Genomic DNA, 22614 nt, shown 5'->3' with positions numbered 1-22614 from the left:
TGCCCTTATAATGTGTCACCAACGACTTCATCATACTTTCAACTCCCTTCCTCTTTCTTTTCGTACAAAAAAGAAAAGATAGTCCAAGCCACCTAATTTGTCAGTGAAAAACATAAATCATGCTTTTAGCTTTGTGTCGTAACTGATGATCAGTCTTTCTTTATGTGCTGGGAGAAATTAATTCCAAGACAGAAAAAAAAAAACAGAAACAATATGACATTATATTGTAAAAGGGTTTTTTTTTGATTTAGAATTTTTTTTTAATTATAAAAATTTTTTTTTTCTTAGTTTTGTAACATCAAAGAGAGAAATAAAAAATAATTAAATTGAGGAAGGAAGTGAAAATAGAATTAAAATTTTCTGACTAAAACTGACTTTTTCTACTTTTACTACTTTTACTAATATTATTGATTTTACTATAATATTTTTACTATTTTTACTATTTTCACTATTTTTGCCATTTTGAAAAATTAAAACAGAAATCTTTTTGTCTGACTAAAATTTAATTTTACTTTTGCTTTTATGGATACAAATTTTTTTTAAATAACTTGTCTGACTAAAACCAGCTTTTACTACTGATACAAAATAATGAAAATTTGAAACGCCTTGTCTGACTATAACTGCCTTTTTCTACTGATTAAAATTTTATTACACACTTTTTGTCTGACTAAACTCAAAATTTACTACTGATACAAAATTACAAGAATTTATAACTTCATGTCTGTCTATAACTGTCTTATACTACTGATTAAAAATTTACAATAATTTAACACTTTTCTGTCTGACTAAAATTGACTTATACCACTTTATAAGTACAAAAATTTTTGTCTGACTAAAAGCTTCTTTTACTACTAATTCAAAATCACAAGAATTTATAAAGTAGTGTCTCCCTATAATTGCCTTTTACTACTGATTAAAATTTTACTACACACTTTTTGTCTGACTAAACTCAAAATTTACTACTGATACAAAATATCTTGTCTGACCATAACTGTCATTTACTACTAGAATATTACAAAATGTATGTAAAAACTTTTTGACTGACTAATATTGATTTGTACTACTAACTAAAAAATTACAGAAACAGAAAATGAATTGTCCGACTAAAACTGAATTTTACTACTTATTATTAAAAAAAATTATTTTAAATGTCTGACTAAAACCAGCTTTCACTACTGATACGAAATAGAAAAATTAAGTTTAAAAAAAATTAAGTCATTTACTACTAGAATTACAAAATGTAAGTAAAAACCTTTTTGACTGACTAATATTGACTTGTACTACTAACTAAAAAATTACAGAAACAGAAAATGAATTGTCCGACTAAAACTGAATTTTACTACTTATTATGAAAAAAATTATTTTAAATGTCCGACTAAAACCAGCTTTAACTACTGATACAAAATAGAAAAATAAAGTACGTTTTGTCTGTCCATAACTGTCATTCACTACTAAAATAAAAAATTTAAATAAAACACTTGTTTGTCTGACTAATATTGACTTATACTACTCGCTGAAAAAATTACACAAACATAAAATTAATTGTCTGATTGAAACTGAATTTTACTACTACTTTTATAAATATACTCTTTTTTGTCTGACTAAATATTGACTTATACTACTATCCACAAAGCTCAAAAAAAATTAATAGTCTGACTGAAAGTAAATTTTACTACTAATATAATAATTAAAATTTTTTTTTTTTCATTTCGTCTGACTTAACCCATCTTCTACTACTATTTCCCCACAATTTTGATTATTCATTAATAAAAAAAAAAAAAAACAATTCTATTTGGACTAATAAAAAAAAAAAATAATAATTTCCTATTATAATATTCAAATTTTTTGCACAAAAAATACATTGTATTATTATTATATTTCCCCGCCCCTTGAATTTTAAGTGAAAATAAATCCAATTCCCATGATTGACCCAACAATGTTTTACGCAAATATTTCGCGCGTCTAGATTTTCTTTAGTTTCCGGAAAATTCGGTTTTGCGGGAGACCATATGTATATATATATATTTTTATATATTTATATATATAGGGTTGGTCCCTGCGAGAGCTGGTGTGTGCACACGCTTGAAAAAAGAAGGGTGGGAGTGAAAAATAAAAGTAATTTTCAGAGCCCAGCATTTCGGGTCGCCCGCTGAATCATTCACCAAACTCGCCAGCCGCTTCTCCCGCACATTTTCACGGTTCCCTTGGGATTGATTCGTATATATATATAAAAAAAAAAAAAAAAGTTGCGTGAAGGTGTTAGGAACCCCACAGAGAGGGAATAAATGGCAAAAGAGAGAAAGAGAGAATTCCATCGTCAAAAAATACTAGGGAAGTCTCTCTAAAGCAAAACACGCAAACGAAAAAGAAAACTGTATAAAATATTATATGAAAAGAGGCGTGGCAGATGAAAATGTAATTTACAAGCCGTCATCTCTTTTGTTTGGAAGCTAAACCATACGAAATATATTGAATTCCAAACACACATTTTCTATATATTTTGTATATATATATATATATGTCTGTGTGTGTGTATTTATATATATTAGAAAAGGGAAGTCTCCCTATATAGCCTCCAATCTGTTGGATAAACCGAATTTTAATATTTTTTTCTCTATACTAAATGCTTATATTTTAGAAAAATTATTTTGCTAATATTTGCCAATTAATTGAAACTCAAAAATTTATATTATCTTCGACTTAATTTTTAAGTTATTTTGTTTCTCCAAATTTTGAGGTTATATTTTCCCCCTTGTCACTTGATTCTAAATTTTTTTAAAGTTATGTTTCACCTTTTTAGCTTTGAATTTTAATTTTCTAAATTTTTTCCATTACCACATTTGCCCTTTTTCGAATTTATATTCGCCTCCTAACTTGAATTTTTTTCAAATTATTATTTGTCAAATCACAACCTTTAAAATAAATCAAATGTCAAAGAAAAGAACAAGTGTTTAGTTTCTCTGAAAAGTTAATTAAAATATAAAGAAAAGAATTTCTTTCATGAAATATAATTTTATATTGAAATTTTTTTTTCGTTTGAACTTTCCATTTTTATTTCTCTTTGAGACCATTGAGCTTCACTTCAAACGAAAATAAATTTTTTTTTTTCAAGAAATAGAAAAAATGTTATTTCATAATTATTATATGATAATTTTTTCCTTTGGAATAAATTTTTACTATTTAAAAAATTTGTAACATTTCGTATACGATTATTATTAAAATTAATGAATAAAAAATTTTAATTCTAAATGAAAAAATATTTTCAAATTGATATAAATTAAAAACAGAATTTTTAAATTACAAAGAAATATTTGAAATTCAATTTTTTTTTTGTGTGTCATACATCATATTTATTGATATGATTTATATTTATTTAAATTGTTTTCTATTTATCTGATAATTTTATTAACTGATTGTGCAAAATTTGATTGACAATGAGTTCAACGATCCTTGACGAATGTTTGCAAAAAAAAAAAAATATTGGAAAAAAAATCGTGTCTGTTTTCTCCAAATCGTTGACCCTCTCCTTCTTGCCCCCCTCCCCCTCGATCCCTTTCTCCATTCATCCCCTTTAGAGATTTTTATATATATATATATATGCACGCGCAATAAATTTGAAACGGTCCAATGGGCAACGAATCCGTATGAAACTTTCAAATTCGATTCAACGATCGAAAGATCGTTACTCACGCTGGTTGAGGCGCCAGTGTTCCATATACGATTCGCCCACACCTAATTTGTCGGACACCAGCTAGACAATTTAATTCAAATATCGTTTCACGAATTTATAACACTTTTTTCTTCGTCAATCAAAACTGACTTTATTGGTTTTTTAGAATATTTTTTATAACTAGTTATTTTTGAAACTAGTTATTTCTGTTAGAAGTTATTTTTGTAACTAGTTATTTCTGTAACAAGTTATTTTTGTTACTAGTTATTTCTGCAACTAGTTATTTTTGTAACTAGTTATTTCTGTTAGAAGTTATTTTTGTAACTAGTTATTTCTGTAACTACTTATATTTGTAACTAGTTATTTTTTAAACTAGTTATTTCGGTTAGAAGTTATTTTTGTAACTAGTTATTTCTCTAACAAGTTATATATGTAACATAGTTATTTTTTTAACTAGTTATATATGTAACTAGTTATTTTTTAAACTAGTTATTTCGGTTAGAAGTTATTTTTGTAACTAGTTATTTCTGTAACAAGTTATTTTTGTAACTAATTATTTCTGTAACTAGTTATTTTTGTTCTTAAGTTATTTTTGAAACTAGTTATATTTGTAAATAGTTATTTCTGTAAGATGTTATTTTTGAAACTATTCAGTTTTTTCTAGTTATATTTGGAACTAGTTATATTTGTAACTAGTTATTTCTGTTAGAAGTTATTTTTGTAACTAGTTATTTCTGTAACTACTTATATTTGTAACTAGTTATATTTATAACAAGTTATTTCTCTAACTAGTTATACATGTAACTAGTTATTTTTGAAAATAGTTATATATGTAACTAGTTATTTATGTAACTAGTTATTTTTTAAACTAGTTGTTTCTTTTAGAAGTTATTTTTGTAACTAGCTATTTCTCTATCAAGTTATATATGTAACATAGTTATTCTTTTAACTAGTTATATATGTAACTAGTTATTTTTTAAACTAGTTATTTCGGTTAGAAGTTATTTTTGTAACTAGTTATTTCTGTAACAAGTTATTTTTGTAACTAGTTATTTATGTAACAAATTATTTTTAAAACTAGTTATTTTTTTAAATAGTTATTTCCGTAACTAGTTATTTTTAACTAATTCTTAGCCCGTGTATTTATATAAATAAATAAATAAATAGAAAGAAAGAATATAGCATATTTTCGATATTTTTTGTTTTGTTTTAATGATTATAAAGCGAATAAAAAAATTTGAAAAATAAATCTGGAAAGGACAATTTATGACCTTAATAAATTGATTGGAATGGTATCACTTGAAATTAATGTCACTGTGGTCCATTGAAGCTCACTGTTCCTGTTTTATTTCTTTTTTTTTTTTTTTTTTAGATCAATTTATTACTTCCATTGAATTCATTACAAATTTTTTTATTTTATTTAAAAAATATCTTCTTTTTAATCATTTAATGTCACATTTTGATAAGAATAATAATAGACTTTATCTGTTATTTAAAGTTCATAAAAGTGTTATAAAGTCAGGAAAAAGCCATTTTTCATGTTTCATTTCTATTTGAAGGGTGGAAATTATTATTATTTTTTTTTTTATTTTTTTCTTTTTTCTTTTTCCTAAACTGTCAATAACTGAAAAGCTCAAGATCAAGAAATCCATCTAAACGGAAAAAGAGCGTAAAATCGCTCTCTCAATAATCTTGAGGTGGGGTGTAAAAATTTTGTCGGTTTATCGCAGTACTATTTCTGTTATTCGTTCATCCAACATTTCATATATGTCAGGGCATCATTTTCAGCCCAATATTCTGGCATTTATATATATATATATATATACCTATATATAAACATATTCTTCTTTCTTCAATTTTGTGTCTCTTTTTTATTCTCTCACTTTTATATTACATATTATTTATTTGAAAATATTTTTCTTTATAATAATAATACAATTTATTCACTAGAATATTTAAATTTAGATTTTTTCGATGTTTATATATTTTATATTCTTAATAAAATACTTCAATTTATTATTAAAATATAAAAAAAAAATATAGAAATATAAAAAATAAAAAAATACTTTTAGACTGCCGGAACTGTGCGTTTCTTTTTTTTCAAGTTAAAATTTATCAAAAATTGTTTCTCCAATTTTTTATTATTTGGAAAAATAAATATTTCTTTTTTTTTTCATTTTTCATTCATGAGAGTAAAAGAATGTGAGAAACGGAACTAGAGAATATAGGAAAATGGTGGTGGTGGAGGGGGGGGGGGGAGGGTAAAAAAAAGTAGAAAGAAAAAGGAAACGAAATGAGAAACTCTTCCGTGATAAAAAAAAAAAAAGAGAGAGAGAGAGAGAAAGAGGAAGATATATAGAAAACAACGTGGCGCGCGAAGAAAAGAGTTGAAGGGGTCGATGGGAGCGAGCGTGACGAAGAGATCGTAAATGGGGGAAAAAAGGGGGGGGGGGAAGAGAAGAGAGGTGAAAAAAAAAGAGGAAAGAAATAGATGGGCAAAGGGTTGAATAGAAGGACGAGCGAAGCTCGAAATTAACCACACAACGCGACTATTTCTCCATTTTCCTCTCTACATTCTCTTTTGCCCCATGCGCCCTCTTTTTGTTTTTTTCGCTTGCCTTGCTTCTATCGACTCGTCATTTAATGGCCGGAAGCGTAATTACTTATGTCGACGAGCGCGTTGTCTGTCTTTCGAGAAAAACTCATGTCGATGGACCATCTGTGTGCTTCCAATGAGGGAATTAGCTCTTGGAACAATATCCCTCTAGGCTACTCTTTTTTTTTTTTTTTTTTCTTTTTTTCAACTTTTAAACCGACTTTTTCGGTTGGGGAGTGCGAGGGGGGGGGGGGAAGTCAATCGTAAAACTGTATAGTTGGTATGCTTCAAACTTTTTTCCAAAATGAACGTTTTCATTTTAACCGAAAGTTACTCGGGAAAATTGCATTTTGAGATAAATTATAGTTACAGCTTTTTTTTTTAATTTTATTTTTTATTTTAGTTTTTTATTTTATTTTTTATTATATTTTTTATTTTAATTTAATTTTTTTATTTTATTTTATTTTATTTTTTTATTGCAAAATTACTAAAATTGCTAAAATAATAAAAAATGAAAATAATTGCAATTAGTACCTGTATTAAGTGAATATTCAAATACTCTCTTGAAAATAAAATTGAAGATTGTCATTTTTTTTTTTTTTTTTTTTTGTAAATATGATTGTATTTCATTTATATTTGATAATTTCGCTGATTTTCTTTTTTTTATATTCTCTCTGTGAAATTCACTCTCAGCAATTCACGGTTAAAGTGAATAATAAATCCTCACACTGGTTTACTTTAATATAGTCATATATATATATATAGATACACACACAGACAGACAGACACACACACACGTCGTTATCGGGATTTATAAGCTATGCTATCATAAATTCTTGTAAATCTCATAAGGACATAATTGAGAGGCCGAATGGAAGAGAGGTATTTGCGCTTAATGGAAAAACAATGTAATATAAGTTGTGTACTAAATTTCAATTCATTTTTTTTTTTTTTTTATTCAAGTAAACATCCCTCTCTCAATATGAATTCTTTTCTGTTATTAATTCGCAATAATAATAAATTCATCTCGTGATACATTCTTTTTACTGTAAGATAATACATTGTTAGGGCAATTGAAATAAATAATTAAAAAAATGTAAATAAAAAAAATTGTCGCGTACTTGAAAAGATAGGGGGATTTTTTTTGTTTTGTCTGATTGAAAAATGCTTTTACTACTTATGTACAAAAATTAATAAAAGACTTGTCTGACCATAACTAGAATTTACTACTGGATTTCATTTAATTTTGTCTGACTAAAATCAGCTTTTACTACTGATAAATATTTTTTTTTGTCTAACAATGCTTGACTTATACTACTGACTACAAAGTTACAGAAACAAAAAATGTATTGTCTGACTAAAACTAAACTTTACTACTAATTTTTTTTTAAAATAATTCTTTTTAAATTATGTCTGACTAAACACAGATTTTTCTACTGATACAAAAAATTAAAAACGTTTTGTCTGTCCATACTTGTTATTTTCTACTAAAATGGAAATTAATACAGTAAAAATATTTTGTCTGACTAATATTGACTTGTACTACTAACTACAAATAGTTACAGAAACAGAAAATGAATTGGTCTGGCTAAAACCGAACTTTACTACTAATTTGATAAAAATAATTTTTTGTCTGACTCTACTCAGCTGTTACTACTGATACAAAATAAGAAAAAGATTCCAAATATTTTGAAACATTTACAAACATTTTTGTCATTTACTATTAAAATAGAAAAACATTTTTTTTGTCTGACTAAAATTGACTGCTACTACTAATTACAAAGTTACTGAAAACTTTCTACCAGTGACTCAATAATAACAAATTTTTTTCACCAATTAAATAATGGTAAAGAAATAAATAAATTTTAGAAAAAAGAAATAAAATTATAACGAAAGTATTTTCAAAAAAAAATTTTTTTTTTTTATTATTTCATTCTTGACAGTTACTGTTAGTAATGTAACCGTTGTTACCATATATAACGACTATTGTTGTTAATCACAATCGGGGTTAATTTTTTATTTTTTTGAAAATGGTAACAGCCGTTGATAGTTATCGCGTCGCTGGTAGATACCAATCTGTGATATTTACAGCCGTTATAGTAGTTACCGGTAATTGGACCGGATCGAAGATTTTCATCAAACCGAAAGGTAGTGAGAGATAGGGAGAGAGAGAGAGAGAAAGATATTTATAAAAAAGGATCGTGCGCTTCAAAGTGATGATTTAGAGAAAATGTATTGCAGAAGCTTAACATGCCTCCCACGTTTTAGAAAACTCATTTCTTATCTTCGATCGTTGAGGTAAACCCTCTCCCCCCCTCACGATGGCTTTTTATATCCCCCCCCCTCTCATTCTAAAATTTCCACCGTAATATGTTTTTTTTTAATCAATACTCAATTTTTCATTAAAATAAATAATTTACTTTTTTAAAATCAAAAAAAAAAATTAATACCTTTTTAAATATTGTAAAAAAATGAAAAAAAAAATAAAAATCAATAAAAAACAAATTAAAAAATATATAAATAATTATTATAAAAAAATATGATTTTTATTATTTTTAATATTGAAAATATTATATATATATATATATATATATATATATATATATATATATATATATATATATATATATATATATAGAAATATACTGTAATTATTTTGAATGTATAGAAATATAATTTTTATTATTTTGTAGAAATTTTAACATGCAATTTTTTTTTATATAAAATTTTTTGAGAAAAAATGTGTATGATTTATGCAAAATTTGTTGGATATCTGCTGAAAAATGTGTATTTCATCTGTTATAATATATAATACACAATATACTGTCAAGATTCAAAGCCATTCTTCATCTTATCACCATTTTTTTTTATCCCCCCTTTAAAAAATAACTTGTCATCAAATAATCTCTTTTTCCGACTTGATTTATTTGGCTTTTTTTTCCAAACTTTGTTCATTATTCCTCTTGTGAATTTTATGATGAAAAAAAAAAAAAAAAAATTCTCCCACCAATCTTTGTGCTAATCTTAACTATATAGAGAATCAAAAAGACACTATTATATATAGCGAGTCGAATGAACGGCTTTGTTAAAAAAAAAGGAAAAAAAAAAAATTTTTTTTTTATATCTATATTTACAAGTGATATCGCAACTCGCCCGGATGTTGGCACAAGAAGGAAATGCTTTTTTATTATTATTATTCTTTTATTGTCTTACTTATCAGTATAAAAACATTCGTACAGCATACTTATACTAATAATAATGATAATAATAATAATAATAATAATAAAATTTTCAAATTTTTCCGAAAATTATTAACAAACATTATTAATTATTTAATTAATTTTACATAGAAAAAAATATTTTTTTATTAACATTTTTAGAGCAAATTTTCTTTGTTGAATCAGTCAGAAAAAAGATGTTTGAACCATTTTTTTATATTTACCCAATTTTTTGATTAGTTGAAACAAAATTTGTTTAATTCAAATTAATATTTATTTGATCTAAATAAATGTTTGGTTTATTTTAATAAATTTTTTGAACAAAGAAAAAATTTAATTGAGCTAAATAAACGTTTGATTTATGCAACTAAATGTTTGGTTAACTGTATTTATTTTGTTGATTTAATCAAAATTTTTGGTTGCTTCAAACGAATTTTTTTCTCAGTGATTAAATGGTAAAATATTTGTCATAAAATAATCTGAGATTTATTATAAGGTGAAAATTAAAGTGAATAATAATTTTAGAGAAAATGGGAAAAAAAAAAATTTAATAATAGTTCATATAGTTGAATAAATTCACATTAGAAAATAAAAATTTGAAAAAAAAGTTGCATATATGGGACACGTAAAATATTATTATAGGCGTGCGCATTTAAAAAAAAATTAATAAAACAATATGTTTAGACATTCTGTGATGTGGCAAGGTTCGTTGAAGACGAGTATAATAATAATATAATGAAAGTGGGCATATCACACAACTGATTTATCGCATGATTAATCGCGAATGCGCGCAAGTCTCTTTGATGCAAATGCCTCTTTTTATTTTCACTTTTTTTTTTTTTTTTCTTTTTTTTTCATAATAAAATGTATAGAATGAATAATAAACAAAAAAATGCTTGAAAGCTAAATAGCTATTTAAAATTTAAACATCACGTTAGCAAATATCGTCTCTCTCTATTTTTTTTTTCGTATAATGTGAACATCATCCCTTTTTGAAAATTATTTCTTATCCGTTTAACTTTACACGTAATCTTACAAGGGGTTATATTTAATAACTAGAGAGAGAGAGAGAGAAAGAGAGAGGAAAAACCACACAACGCGCGACATTTACCTTCAAAAGAGACTAATGACTGACCGTATCTTGCAAACACAAATTAGTCTAATATAAAAATAATGAATCCCCCTTACTCCCCTTTTGCCTATTCACACAATTACACACGTGTGTTGCATTTTTTTTTTTTTTTTTTTACAAAGTTTTCCTTAATTAAATGTCTTCTTAAAAATAAAATAAATTATAATAAATAAATTAATTAATTAAAATAATAAATTATTCGAATTATAAATTAAATAATTCTTTAATTAATTATTAATTACTAATTACTAATTAATAATATAATATATAATTAATAATAATATTTGAACTATAAATTCAAAAATTCTATAATTCATTATTAATAATATATAATTCAAAATTATTATATTATTAATTATTAATAATATAATTGATAATATAATAATAATAATTTTTTTTTCATTGTTATTACTATTATTTTTTATTTAATTGAATTTGAAAATGTAATCTAGTTTTCAATATATATTTTTATTTATTATAAATATTATATATAAATTATTTTAATTCATAACTTTCTCATCTAAACATGAGTTGAGCACTGATTAAGATTTCTTGTAACTCTCTCATGATTAAAAGGAGAATCTGTCGGCTAAAAATAAAAAAAAAAATTTACATATTTCCATTTGCGATTGAATGCAAAAAAAAAAAAAAAAAATGAAAAAAGGACGAGGAAATGGAAATCTATCTTTTAACAACTGCCGGAACTATGAGAAGTAGTATGAGAGTACGAGATTTGTACTGTTAGAACACCATATACGTATCTCTTGTGAATAAACACACTGTCGCTCATTAAAATTGCAGTATCTTCACCAAAGGAGACGCAAAGTCAGTGAAACTTTATGCGACCCTTTGGGTTTTGCTTCTCTCTCTCTCTCTCTCTCTCTCTCTTTTTATATATACATTAACGTTATGCAAGAAGGAAGGAATCATTACACTAATTAATAAAAGTTCAACAATTTATTATTAACTTATTTTATTTTAATCAATCAACTAGCCCTTTTGTAAATTCTTGAAAAATTTTATTAATAAAATACGAAAAGACGCAAAATTAAATAATTGAAAATTATATTTTTTTTTTGGGATGTACATGGAAAAAAAGAAAAAGTAATTTTTACTACTTTCAGAGTAAAACGGAAACTGTCCGAAATTTAATAAGCATCTCTGTCAACTATTACTCCAAAAATAGTAAAATTTACTCCAGAAATAGTAAATTTTACTGTTTCTGTAGTAATTTTTACTATTTCTGGAGTAAATTTTACTATTTTTGGAGTAAAAGTTGACAGAGATGCTTATTAAACTTCGGACAGTTTCCGTTTTACTTTGAAAGTAGTAAAAATTACAAAAATTAATTAAATTAAATTAAAAATTAAAAAATTAATAAATTTTACTGTTTCTGTAGTAATTTTTACTATTTCTGGAGTAAATTTTACTATTTTTGGAGTAAAAGTTGACAGAGATGCTTATTAAACTTTGGACAGTTTCCGTTTTACTCTGAAAGTAGTAAAAATTACAAAAATTAAAAAATTAATTAAATTAAATTAAATTAAAAATTAAAAAATTAATAAATTTTACTGTTTCTGTAGTAATTTTTACTATTTCTGGAGTAAAAGTTGACAGAGGTGCTTATTAAATTTCGAACAGTTTCCGTTTTACTCTGAAAGTAGTAAAAATTACTTTTTTCTTTTTTTCCGTGTAGGAAAAATTGCTTTTACAGTGAAACCTCGGTTTTATTGCCTTTTTGGTATTTGTCCACTAAAACGAGGTTCTAGTGAACTATTTTTTTAAAATCAATTTTCTATTTATCATTTTTTTTTTATTTTCCATCAAATTTTTTTCATGTATTTTTTTATTTTCTATTTATTTCTTATTTATTTTTTATTTATTTGTTTATTTATTTATTTATTTATTTTTCTATTCATAAAGTATTTTAATTAAAATACACACACACACACACACACATATATATATATATATTGAAAGTAAAAGTTTCTTTCGGGGATAAATTGCGTTCCTTTATGTATCGCAAAACGAATTTCTTTTGAAACTGCAAATATGGGAGGACGTGAGTACAACTTTAGTCGATATTATCAGCATTGCACGTAGTTTTCGGGAGTTATTTTAACTCCCCTTTTTGCTATATATATATAAAAGCAATAAAAGAGAGAGGTGTTTTCGGACAAAGTATTTCCGGTCAGTTTTCCATATAGTTAAACTTGAAAACTTGACGATTATGTTGCGTCGTCACTTTGCGAAAACAGAACACGAATTTTACATTTATCTGGGAAAATTGCACATATTATTCGCGCTTTTACTGTTCATGCATTTTTCGTCAAAAAAAAAAAAAAAATAGCTCGGAAAATACTAAATAAAAAAATACATATAAGTTTTTATTTATTTTTTTTATATATTATTTTTTTTAGTTAAAAAAACATTTTTTTTTAAATTTTGTATGCCAAAAAAAATTGTTTTTTTTTTTTAATTTTTTAGGCAAAAAAAGGGAAAAAAAATTTTTCTCCTTTTTGCGTTTATTACAATTATCCGTATGTTTATAATATATTTATGTATAGAAAATGATATAGGTACACTGAACAAACACACATTGTGCGTGCCGTTACCTTGTTTGTCATACCGTTTTTCTGTGACCAACGTTCTTCTTCCTTAAAATTTTTTTTTTTTCTTGCGTTAATTACACACAGATTGCACTGTGTGTATTTAATAGTATACATGAAATAATTTTAATATTTCTATTTCTATACTGAAAAACAATTACTTGATTCAAATAATCGGTTAAGTATTTGAATTAAATAAATTTTTCATTATATTTTTTTTTTTTTTTTATCAAAATCATATAAAATTAGATTTCATTGATATTTTTCTGCATATAACACATGATTAAAATTACAGATGGGAGGGGGGAAAGAAAAAATTCAACGGGTGCAATCCCTTGAGATATTTCGAGTAACTTGAGAAATGAGAAGCAAAAGGAGAAAAAAAAACATGTTCACTTATCGATATTGGATCCAAATTAAAGGGGGAAGGGAAAAAAAAAGGAAGGAAAACGGGGCTCATCGTTTGCCTCTTTTCTCTCTTGAAGCACTTTAATTTCATAGACCTTCTCTCTTTCTCTCTCTCACTCACACACAGCGAAAAATTAAATTCTTCTCGGTCACCAATGTGAATATCGGGCGTGTGTAGCAAATGCGACTCGTGATGAAGCATAATTATTCCATTTTATTTTTTATTTACCCAAAAAAGACTCGCACTTATTAAAAATCCTCCATTCAATTTGTCGTTCACATAAATTTTAATTTATTTGCATTAATATTAATTTTCTCTCTTTATAATCGACATTTTTAATTCGCTGAGAATTATTTATAATATAAAAATCGTATAATTATTTATATGGAAAAATTATATATATGTATATTTTTTTTTTTTATTTATTCTTTATTCTCTTTTTTATTTAATGTATTATATAAATGTTATATATTAAATTTTTTTTTATTTAATAGAAATAATTTTAAATTATTCTAAACATAAATAAAAAAAAAAAAATTATAAAATAATTTTCCATATTTATCACTCGACTAAGTGCATCTATATAAGGCGCGTGATAAAGTAGTTGACATTACATGAAATATACGAGATGAATTCAATATTCAATTATTCTTTTCTCTCGACTGTGAAATGGTTTTCGCATCTTATTTTGTTATTTATAAGCAAAAAACCGTTTCTCGAGTGATGAGAAATAGTAGAAAATAATGGTCCACTGTCTCCCTATGTGTCACGAGCTTTGCAATATTTTACGAGAGGAAATGCGCGTATTATATTCTCTTCTTTTCGCTGAGCTGAAATTACGCGACGAAGGAATGGATTCTATTCCGGAAAAGGAAGTCCCTGCAAATGTATGTTCATATATATATATATATATATATATATACGTAATCGTAGGTCGAACAATGACTGTGTGTGGTTTCTATATATATATATATATTATTCCTCTGTGTGTGCAACAGAGAAAACGTCCCTTTCATTGGGCTTCCACAGCTGTCTCCAGATAATAATTCCAGCGATAATTCGTATAATTCGCGAGGAAAGGATAATCGAGAAGGAAATTGATCTTCGTGCGATTTTATGTTGAGAGGAACACCTTGCCGCTAGGCAAATTCTCTTTGGAAAAAAAAAATCATATAATATAATCATATTCATGTGTATATCATACTGACAATGTTTAATAATTATTATTTAATCCCAATAGCCGTCACAATTCATCTTCTTTATTTTATTTTAATCTCACTTTTGTAATATATACCTATATATTTAAATCTCATTTTTTTAAAAATTAAAAACAATTTTTATTAAAAATTTAATTCTATTTTAATATATATATATGAATTATGAAAATTTAAATAGTATAAAAATAATTTTGAAAATTTTTTTAAAAAAATTTATGAAAATTGTAATAATAAAAATTTTATTTGTTTTATTAAAATAAACGATAAAAAAAGGAGATTTCATTATCTTTCCAGTGCTTTATAATAAAAGTAAAAATAAAACGAAAGAGTTTAAATAATTTATTTCTATTTTTCTTAACTGCAAGGCAATTTTTTTTTTTTATTTTAATAAATGTGACTGACATTGGAATTATCATAATAGTAATATTAAGGTTTTTAAATTTTTTAAAAGTGTTCTAAGTATGCCATACAATTTTTTTCTTCGGATTCTTTAAATTTAAGAGATATGTACATACGACGCTTGTTGGCAGAAGACAATTTTCTATAAGAAATGTGTGCGACACTTTTTGATAGGACCAACAGCATCCGAGTTGCAATGGACCAAGGAGGAAAAAAAAAATTTCGATAAATTAAATTTTAACGAACACTTATCGATAGGACCAACAGCATCCGACCTACAATGGACCAAAGTGGAAAATTTTACAAAAAATGTACGGGATGCTGTTTGATAGGACCAACAGCATCCGACCTACAATGGACCAAAGTGGAAAGTTTTACAAAAAATGTACGGGATGCTGTTTGATAGGACCAACAGCATCCAACCTACAATGGACCATAATGGACCAAATATTAGAAAATTTTTAATATTCAAGATAAACTCTCGAGCAAAGTAGAAGAGTTATTCCAAGACAATTCTCTACAAAGAATGTACGGTGTATTGATTGATAGGACCTACAGCATCCGACTTACAATAGACCAAAATGGACCAAAAATTTCGAAATTTTCGAAATAAACTACCGGACATAGCCGAAGAGTTATCCCCAGATAGTCTTTTACAAAAAATGTACAGAATATTATTTAATTGGACCAACAGCATCCGAGCTACAATGGACCAAAAATTTAGAAATTTTTAATTTGCGAGATAAAAACAATTATCTACAAAAAATATATCGGATACTGTTTGTTAGGACCAACAGCATCCGACCTACAATGTACCAAAAATTTTGAATTTTTCAATTTTCGAGATAAACTCCCGGACATAGCAGAAGAGTTATCCCTAGATAGTGCTTTACAGAAAAAAATGTTCAGAACACTTTTTGATAGGACCAACAGCATCCAATGTGCAATGGACCAAAAAATTTAAATTTTCGAGATAAAATCTCAGGAATAACAGGAGAGAGTTATATATGAAACACAACATTTTGAATGAATGGAAGAAACTAAATCAACATTCAGCAAAATTGCACTTACTGCAAGTTCCATGTTTATTTAAAGCTGTCCAATTAGCTTAACTTTAATTAGCAGATGAGGTTGAAGTTTATGTTTTGAAATATGAAATTACTATTTAAAAGAAAGAAAAAAAAAATATCAATTAAAATAGTGAACTTCACTGCTGTAAATAATATGCAATTTGCATGTTTCCCTTTACGAGGAAGGAAATTCTATTTAATTATATATAAATACTAGGAAGCATCATGCCCATAATTTAGAAGCGCTTAAACACGCAAACGTTTAAACTGAAACTAACAATGCTAAAGATTAAAATTTTCTTTTTTTTAATTTATATCAAAAAATCCACAACCACAAAAGTAGATATATTTCTAACTCTTAGAGAAAAATTAATATTTACTTCAAATAAATTTTTTATTGTTGCAAATAGTTTTAATTTTCAGCAAAAAATTTATCCTTCGTGAAACTTTGTTCTCGTAATGTTTATTTAGGTAACAGTTTTAATGAATTAAATATAGAGGGGTTGAGTTCTTCTTTGAAAAACATCGTCACATGAATGGAAGTTAAATAATCAATGGGTTCAATATAAATGAGATTAATGGAGGTGTGTTGTAATTAAAAAAAAAAGAACTCTATTTACATTTATCGTTGGCATTTGCTTTTGAAAAGGGTTGTGATGATGAAAGAAGGGTTTTGGTTTTTTTTTTCGTCATCGGAGAGGTGAATTATTGGCATATTTGATAATTAGCCATGTCAGCTATACTTGTCAGCTTGTGGCCTTTGATCTGAGTATTAATTACATATTGACTCATGGCAAGGACACCTGTTTTATAGCAGTGAACCTCCCTTTCTTCGAATTATTCCACTCAAATGTTAAGAAGTGTTTATTGAAAACAGATCAAGTTTCCTATCTTCTCTTATGTCTTATTGTTATCTCTATTACATTTTCATTTCCTCTATATTAGAATTTTATTCAATATTTATAATAATAGAGGTCGAAAAAATTTTGCGCCTACTTTAGAACCAGATTAATCCGCAAGTTTAAAACAGACATTTTTGGACCCTATGCAACATCAAGAGATAATTTTTTTCAAAAAAAAGTCGGTATAGCATCTGAAAGTACAATTCTTCCGCTTTAAAATGCATTTTGAAATTTTAAAAAATCTTTATTTGACTCCGAGTTATCGTCATTTGAATTTTCTGATTTTGAATAATTTTTCAAAATTAGATTAATTTCAAAAATCCAAATGACAATAACTCGGAGCCAAATAAAGATATTCTAATGTTTCAAAATGCATTTCAAACCGTAAGAATAGTACTTTCAGATAATGTACCGATATTTTTGGAAAAAAAATTATCTTTTGATGTTACATATGGTCTAAAAAAGTCTTTTTTAAACTTTCGGATTTGTATGGTTCTTGGTTTTGAAGTACGCACCAAATTTTGTTTGCCTTTGTAATAATAATACTTAATTATTATAATTCCACAATTATAATTATTATTTGGTAATTATAATTATCATCGTTTGTCACCGCAAAATAATAATTACTGTTTGAATATATATATATATAAAAAAGAAGAGGACACGTGCAGCTGATTCAACGCCCTTCCTTATAATCTGTTAGGGGACATATACAGCAATCCTTTTCGTATAGAGCAAGGAATGCAAATAATTGTTTGGCAGAGTATACAGAGCGGAGAACGTACCATAAGGAATGTAAATAGAGTTGACTCCTACTCCCTTTAACCCTTTCTAGAGCCTCTCGTTCAGTCCATTCGTTCCTTCGATGGACGTTTTGCTTCTTCGTAGGTGCATTATCCAAAGCGTAGGTGTATATATATATATATATATATATATATATATATATACATACATACACGTATACACACACATATATATATATATATATATCTCGAGTTACATGTCGTGCCATTCCTCGAGTCACCCGTCAAGTTGATAGTTCACTTTTTCCACAAGATTTGCTTTTCAACTCTCACAGCCACCTATAGACTATATAACTACCTTGAGTCATCCAATCTAATCGTTACTTTCCCGCAAGCAGCTGCTATTTGAATTTATTTTAAAAATCCCAAGATATTTTTATCTTGAGTTTTAAAATAGAGACAAAAATTTTTTTACCTTCTTACCAAAGTATTCACAAATTATTATTCAAAAATTTGTGAATTTTTTTTTAGTGAATGAAAAATTAATAGGATGTATTCTCTCGTGTAACAGACCCATCACGGGAAATTCCATTTTGGACTCGCGCCAACTTTCGATGATAATAACTCCGCTTGTTTTAGATCCTCAATTTGAGGGATATTCAAGCGAAAATGATATCATATATATATATAGTTTATAGAAATTAGAGCATTGTGAGAAAATATTATCTTAATACTTGTTTGACTAATATAACTAATTAATACTCTATACATAATACGATAAAGATTTTTTTTTGGGTAACAATTTATTTAGAAACATTTACTTTTTTTTAAAAAAAAAAAAGTAAAGTATTTGTTACCGTGGTTTAAAATCGATTTTGATCAAAACAGATGCGATTAGAGATCAAAATGATGGAGCACAACGTGAGTGGCCTGGGAAGATCGAGATTTGTGATAGTATCATGGCTCGTTTATTATCGGTAGAAAGGAATAGCAACAATAACGGATCGCCTACGAACTAGAGTCATTCGATACTTGTATATATATACTCTGCTAACCATGCGAAAACAAGTATTACACTCCCATGTATTCCATCTCTATTTATCTTTTTTTTTTTTTTTTTTTTGTTACATATGTATCTAATTTCATATCCTTAAAATAATCATTGCTAATTCTTAAATTCTTTTAAACATTACCAAAACTGTTTTCATACTAACTTTTAGAGCCAGAAAGAAAGGAGGCAAAGTATCTGTATACATAGATAATATCAATAACAAGAGATGATAATCCCTAGAATTTCAGCATAGACACGAACCCCATTTAGCTGAGGATCAAAACTCTTTTAACGTATTTAGTTCCTTATCCAAGTTGTTTGGTAGCAACAACAATTTTTTTTTTTTTTTGTATAATTTTTAAATAAAAATTTTTTACCTTCAGTGATGAGGAAATGGAGAAAGAAAAAAAAAAGAAGTGAAAAGGTGCTTTTAGACAGAAGTTGATTTGAAATTTATATTAATACCTTTGAAAGGTACTTTGCTTTGAGAATGTTCCGACGACATTCTATATGCATGTTTATATATATATATATATATATATATATAATTGGCAAAGTGTTGGTCGATCGATCTAACGTTTTCCCGTTTGATATTTTTCAGAAGCTGCATACTATCGGTGAAGATTTCTGCGGCCTCGACGTGAACACACCTTTAGGCGGTCAAGAGCCAATGGCGGCGGTACCTGTTTTAACATTTACAACTCATCTCACTGCAGTGGCGGCGACCTCCACCAGTGATTACACGGTCGTCTTCCTAGGCACGAACAAGGGTCACCTCAAGAAGGTCAGTGAAAAATAAAATCTTACAAAACCTTAATTACAGAGTATTTCATCCTAGGTCTCTCTCTCTCTCGGGCGGGGTTATTATCAGCGGGTGGAAACTTAATGCTAAACCCATGAGATTGCATTTCACTTCCCTTCGAGTATATATATAACTAAAATTCAATACATATATATATATATACCGATTGTTAAGCGTCTATTTTAGGCTCTGAAATTTATACCTTTAGACTGAAAATATTCTTTAAATATTTTTTAATATTCTAAAAATTTTTGATTAGTTCTTTTGTGCTTTTCGAATTGTGATGATTCCAGTTTTTTTTAAAATTTATTTCTTTTATAACAATTAAATATATGTCAAAATTGCATCAGAATTTGGAAATCCGTTATGTATATCAGGTTTTGAATCTGTATTGGTTGTGGAAATCCGTTATGGAAATCAGTTTCAAATCTGCATTGGTTGTATATATTAATCTTACGATTTGAAAAAATGTAGGGAGAATATTTCTCTATAAATATTTATTTGCCAAATAACAGACGGCTTCAAAAGCGATTTAAAAAAAAACAATTGGGTCAAATTTTCAAAATCTGTTACAATTAGGTTTGGGTTAAAGCAGAATAGATTAGAACTAGATTAGATTGGCTTGTTACAGTTATTATTCATGTAAATGTTTCGGAAAAATAAGTGTCAAAGCATCAGATTTCAAAAATCCGTTACAGATAAATCAAAATTGTATCAAATTTTGCAAATCCATTACGGATTAGATTCAGATTAGAACAAATTAGGTTTAAATCTGCATTAATTGTGTATAATCTTCCGATATGAAAAAACGTAGGCAAAACATTTCGCAATTAATATTTATTTTCCAAACAAGACGGTTTGAAAATCGATTTTAAAGAAACAATTGGGTCAAATTTTCCAAATCTTTTAGAATTAGATTTGGGTTAAATCAAAATAGGCTTGTTACAGTTATCATCTGTTTCTGAAAAAGTGCCAAAGCATCAGATTTTAAATCCGTTAGAGGTAAATGTAAAAATTGCATCAGATTTTGAAAATCTGTTACAGATTATATTAGATTCATATTAGGTTTAAATCTGCATTGGTTGTATATATTAATCTTACGATTTGAAAAAAACGTAGGCAGAATATTTCTCTATAAATATTTATTTGACAAATAACAGATGGCTTCAAAAGCGATTTTAAAAAAAACAATTGGGTCAAATTTTCAAAATCTGTTACAATTAGGTTTGTGTTAAATCAGAATAGATTAGAAATAGATTAGATTGGAATTGTTACAGTTATCATCCATGTAAATGTTTCTAAAAAATAAGTGTCAAAGCATCAGATTTTAAATCCGTTATAGATATATGTAAAAATTGCATCAGATTTTGAAAATCTGTTACAGATTATATTAGATTTATATTAGCTTTAAATCTGCATTATACATTAATCTTATTTTAAAAAAAGGCAAAAACTTATTTTTCAAACAACAATAGATTTTGAAAACAGATTTGAAAAACCGTTATCAAGAATGATAATATTGAAGTCGAATGATAAAAAAAAAAAAAATAATAATAGAAGGAGAAGAATGCAGATTGTTATCTGTATTTCTTGGATGCGTTTTCTGCAATCTCATTTTGTATTATGCTTATGTATATCCAGAATCACTTTCAATTCAATTTACGCTCGCTAGTTATAAGCGAGCACATACAATGTAAAGCTTAATCTTTAGAGACTATCACCTGAAATGTTGTTAATGACTTAAACTGTATTAGGCTATATGGAGTTTGAACATTACGGTGAATTTGTGTCTTAAACTTAACATCTTATTATATAGTCGTGCGGATTGAGCAAAACTAAAGCGCAATAGATTTTCGTTTAAAAACAAACAAGGTTCCAGCGGTGAAGAGCAATTAATTTTTCATTTTTTTTTTCCCTTCTCTAAAGATCCACTTGATGCTAATGAGGTAAAATGCATTTGAATATTATATTTCTCCGGTTTTTTAATTTAAAAAAAAAAAATTATTTTTAATTAAATTATTATAAATTAATGAAGTGGGTAAAATGTAAAATTTTTAGTATATTTTCAATAATACGCAAAAGAAATAAAAGTGTTAAAGCATAAATTAGTTGTGACTGGAGTTTTGAATATTAATATAACTTCGTGTGGTGCATTCTGGAAGTTTCTTGTTTTTGCGAATGTCTCCAGACTTGAATGCGAATTCCGTTTTGCACATCGTGCGTATACATATATATATATGCATGTATATATGTGCAACTCGGTAAAACGAGTCTGTAATTTATGAGCTCAATATTCTCATCGTTCGACGTTTCACGCGTCGAACGTGCTGTTTTTCATTCTCGAAGTTTAGCAGTTCAAAGAAGCATAAAGGTGTGCCCTCAATCGCTTTGGCATGGCCTTAAACGCATGAATGTTGAAACTACAAAAAAAAAAGGAATTTTTATATTACATGTCATATCTTGTATGCATTACATGTCATATCATGTCATAACTTTATGCATTCCTTTTTATTTAGAGTTTCACAATAACATCAATAGTTCCTTTTTTTATTTATTTTTTTTCAAATATAAAATTTATTACAAAAAGTTTTGGTTGGAAAATATTTTCTTGTTCTGTAGAAAATTATTTTGGCAACAAAATTGTCAATAAAAAAAAAAAAAAAAAAAAAATTTGTCGTTTCTGAGAGAAATATTCTGTTTTTTATTTTTAATAAATAAAATGATGATATAGAAAAGGGAAATTGCGACACTAAAATAATATCATTTATGGTGCGTACACATTTTATTACAAACTGG

The 22614-nt window shown here is 26.5% G+C and overlaps 1 protein-coding gene across 3 annotated transcripts in view; it reads left to right on the top strand.

Moving 5' to 3' along the window:
- LOC127276604 (plexin-A4) overlaps positions 1–22614 on the top strand; it is a 252689-nt gene that overhangs the window by 156432 nt on the left and 73643 nt on the right. For all 3 annotated transcript variants that reach the window (XM_051297159.1, XM_051297157.1, XM_051297158.1), the window contains one exon: positions 19618–19800. In XM_051297159.1, the coding sequence (XP_051153116.1) occupies positions 19618–19800 (183 nt within the window). The remainder of the gene's footprint in view (positions 1–19617; positions 19801–22614) is intronic.

The sequence above is a fragment of the Leptopilina boulardi genome, unplaced genomic scaffold (genome assembly GCF_019393585.1).
Source record: "Leptopilina boulardi isolate dan_hultmark-lab unplaced genomic scaffold, ZJU_Lbou_2.1 LbouV2_150, whole genome shotgun sequence".
Classification (NCBI taxonomy): domain Eukaryota; kingdom Metazoa; phylum Arthropoda; class Insecta; order Hymenoptera; family Figitidae; genus Leptopilina; species Leptopilina boulardi.
Note: the sequence above shows the minus strand (reverse complement) of the source record. Positions and strands in the feature narration are given on the sequence as shown.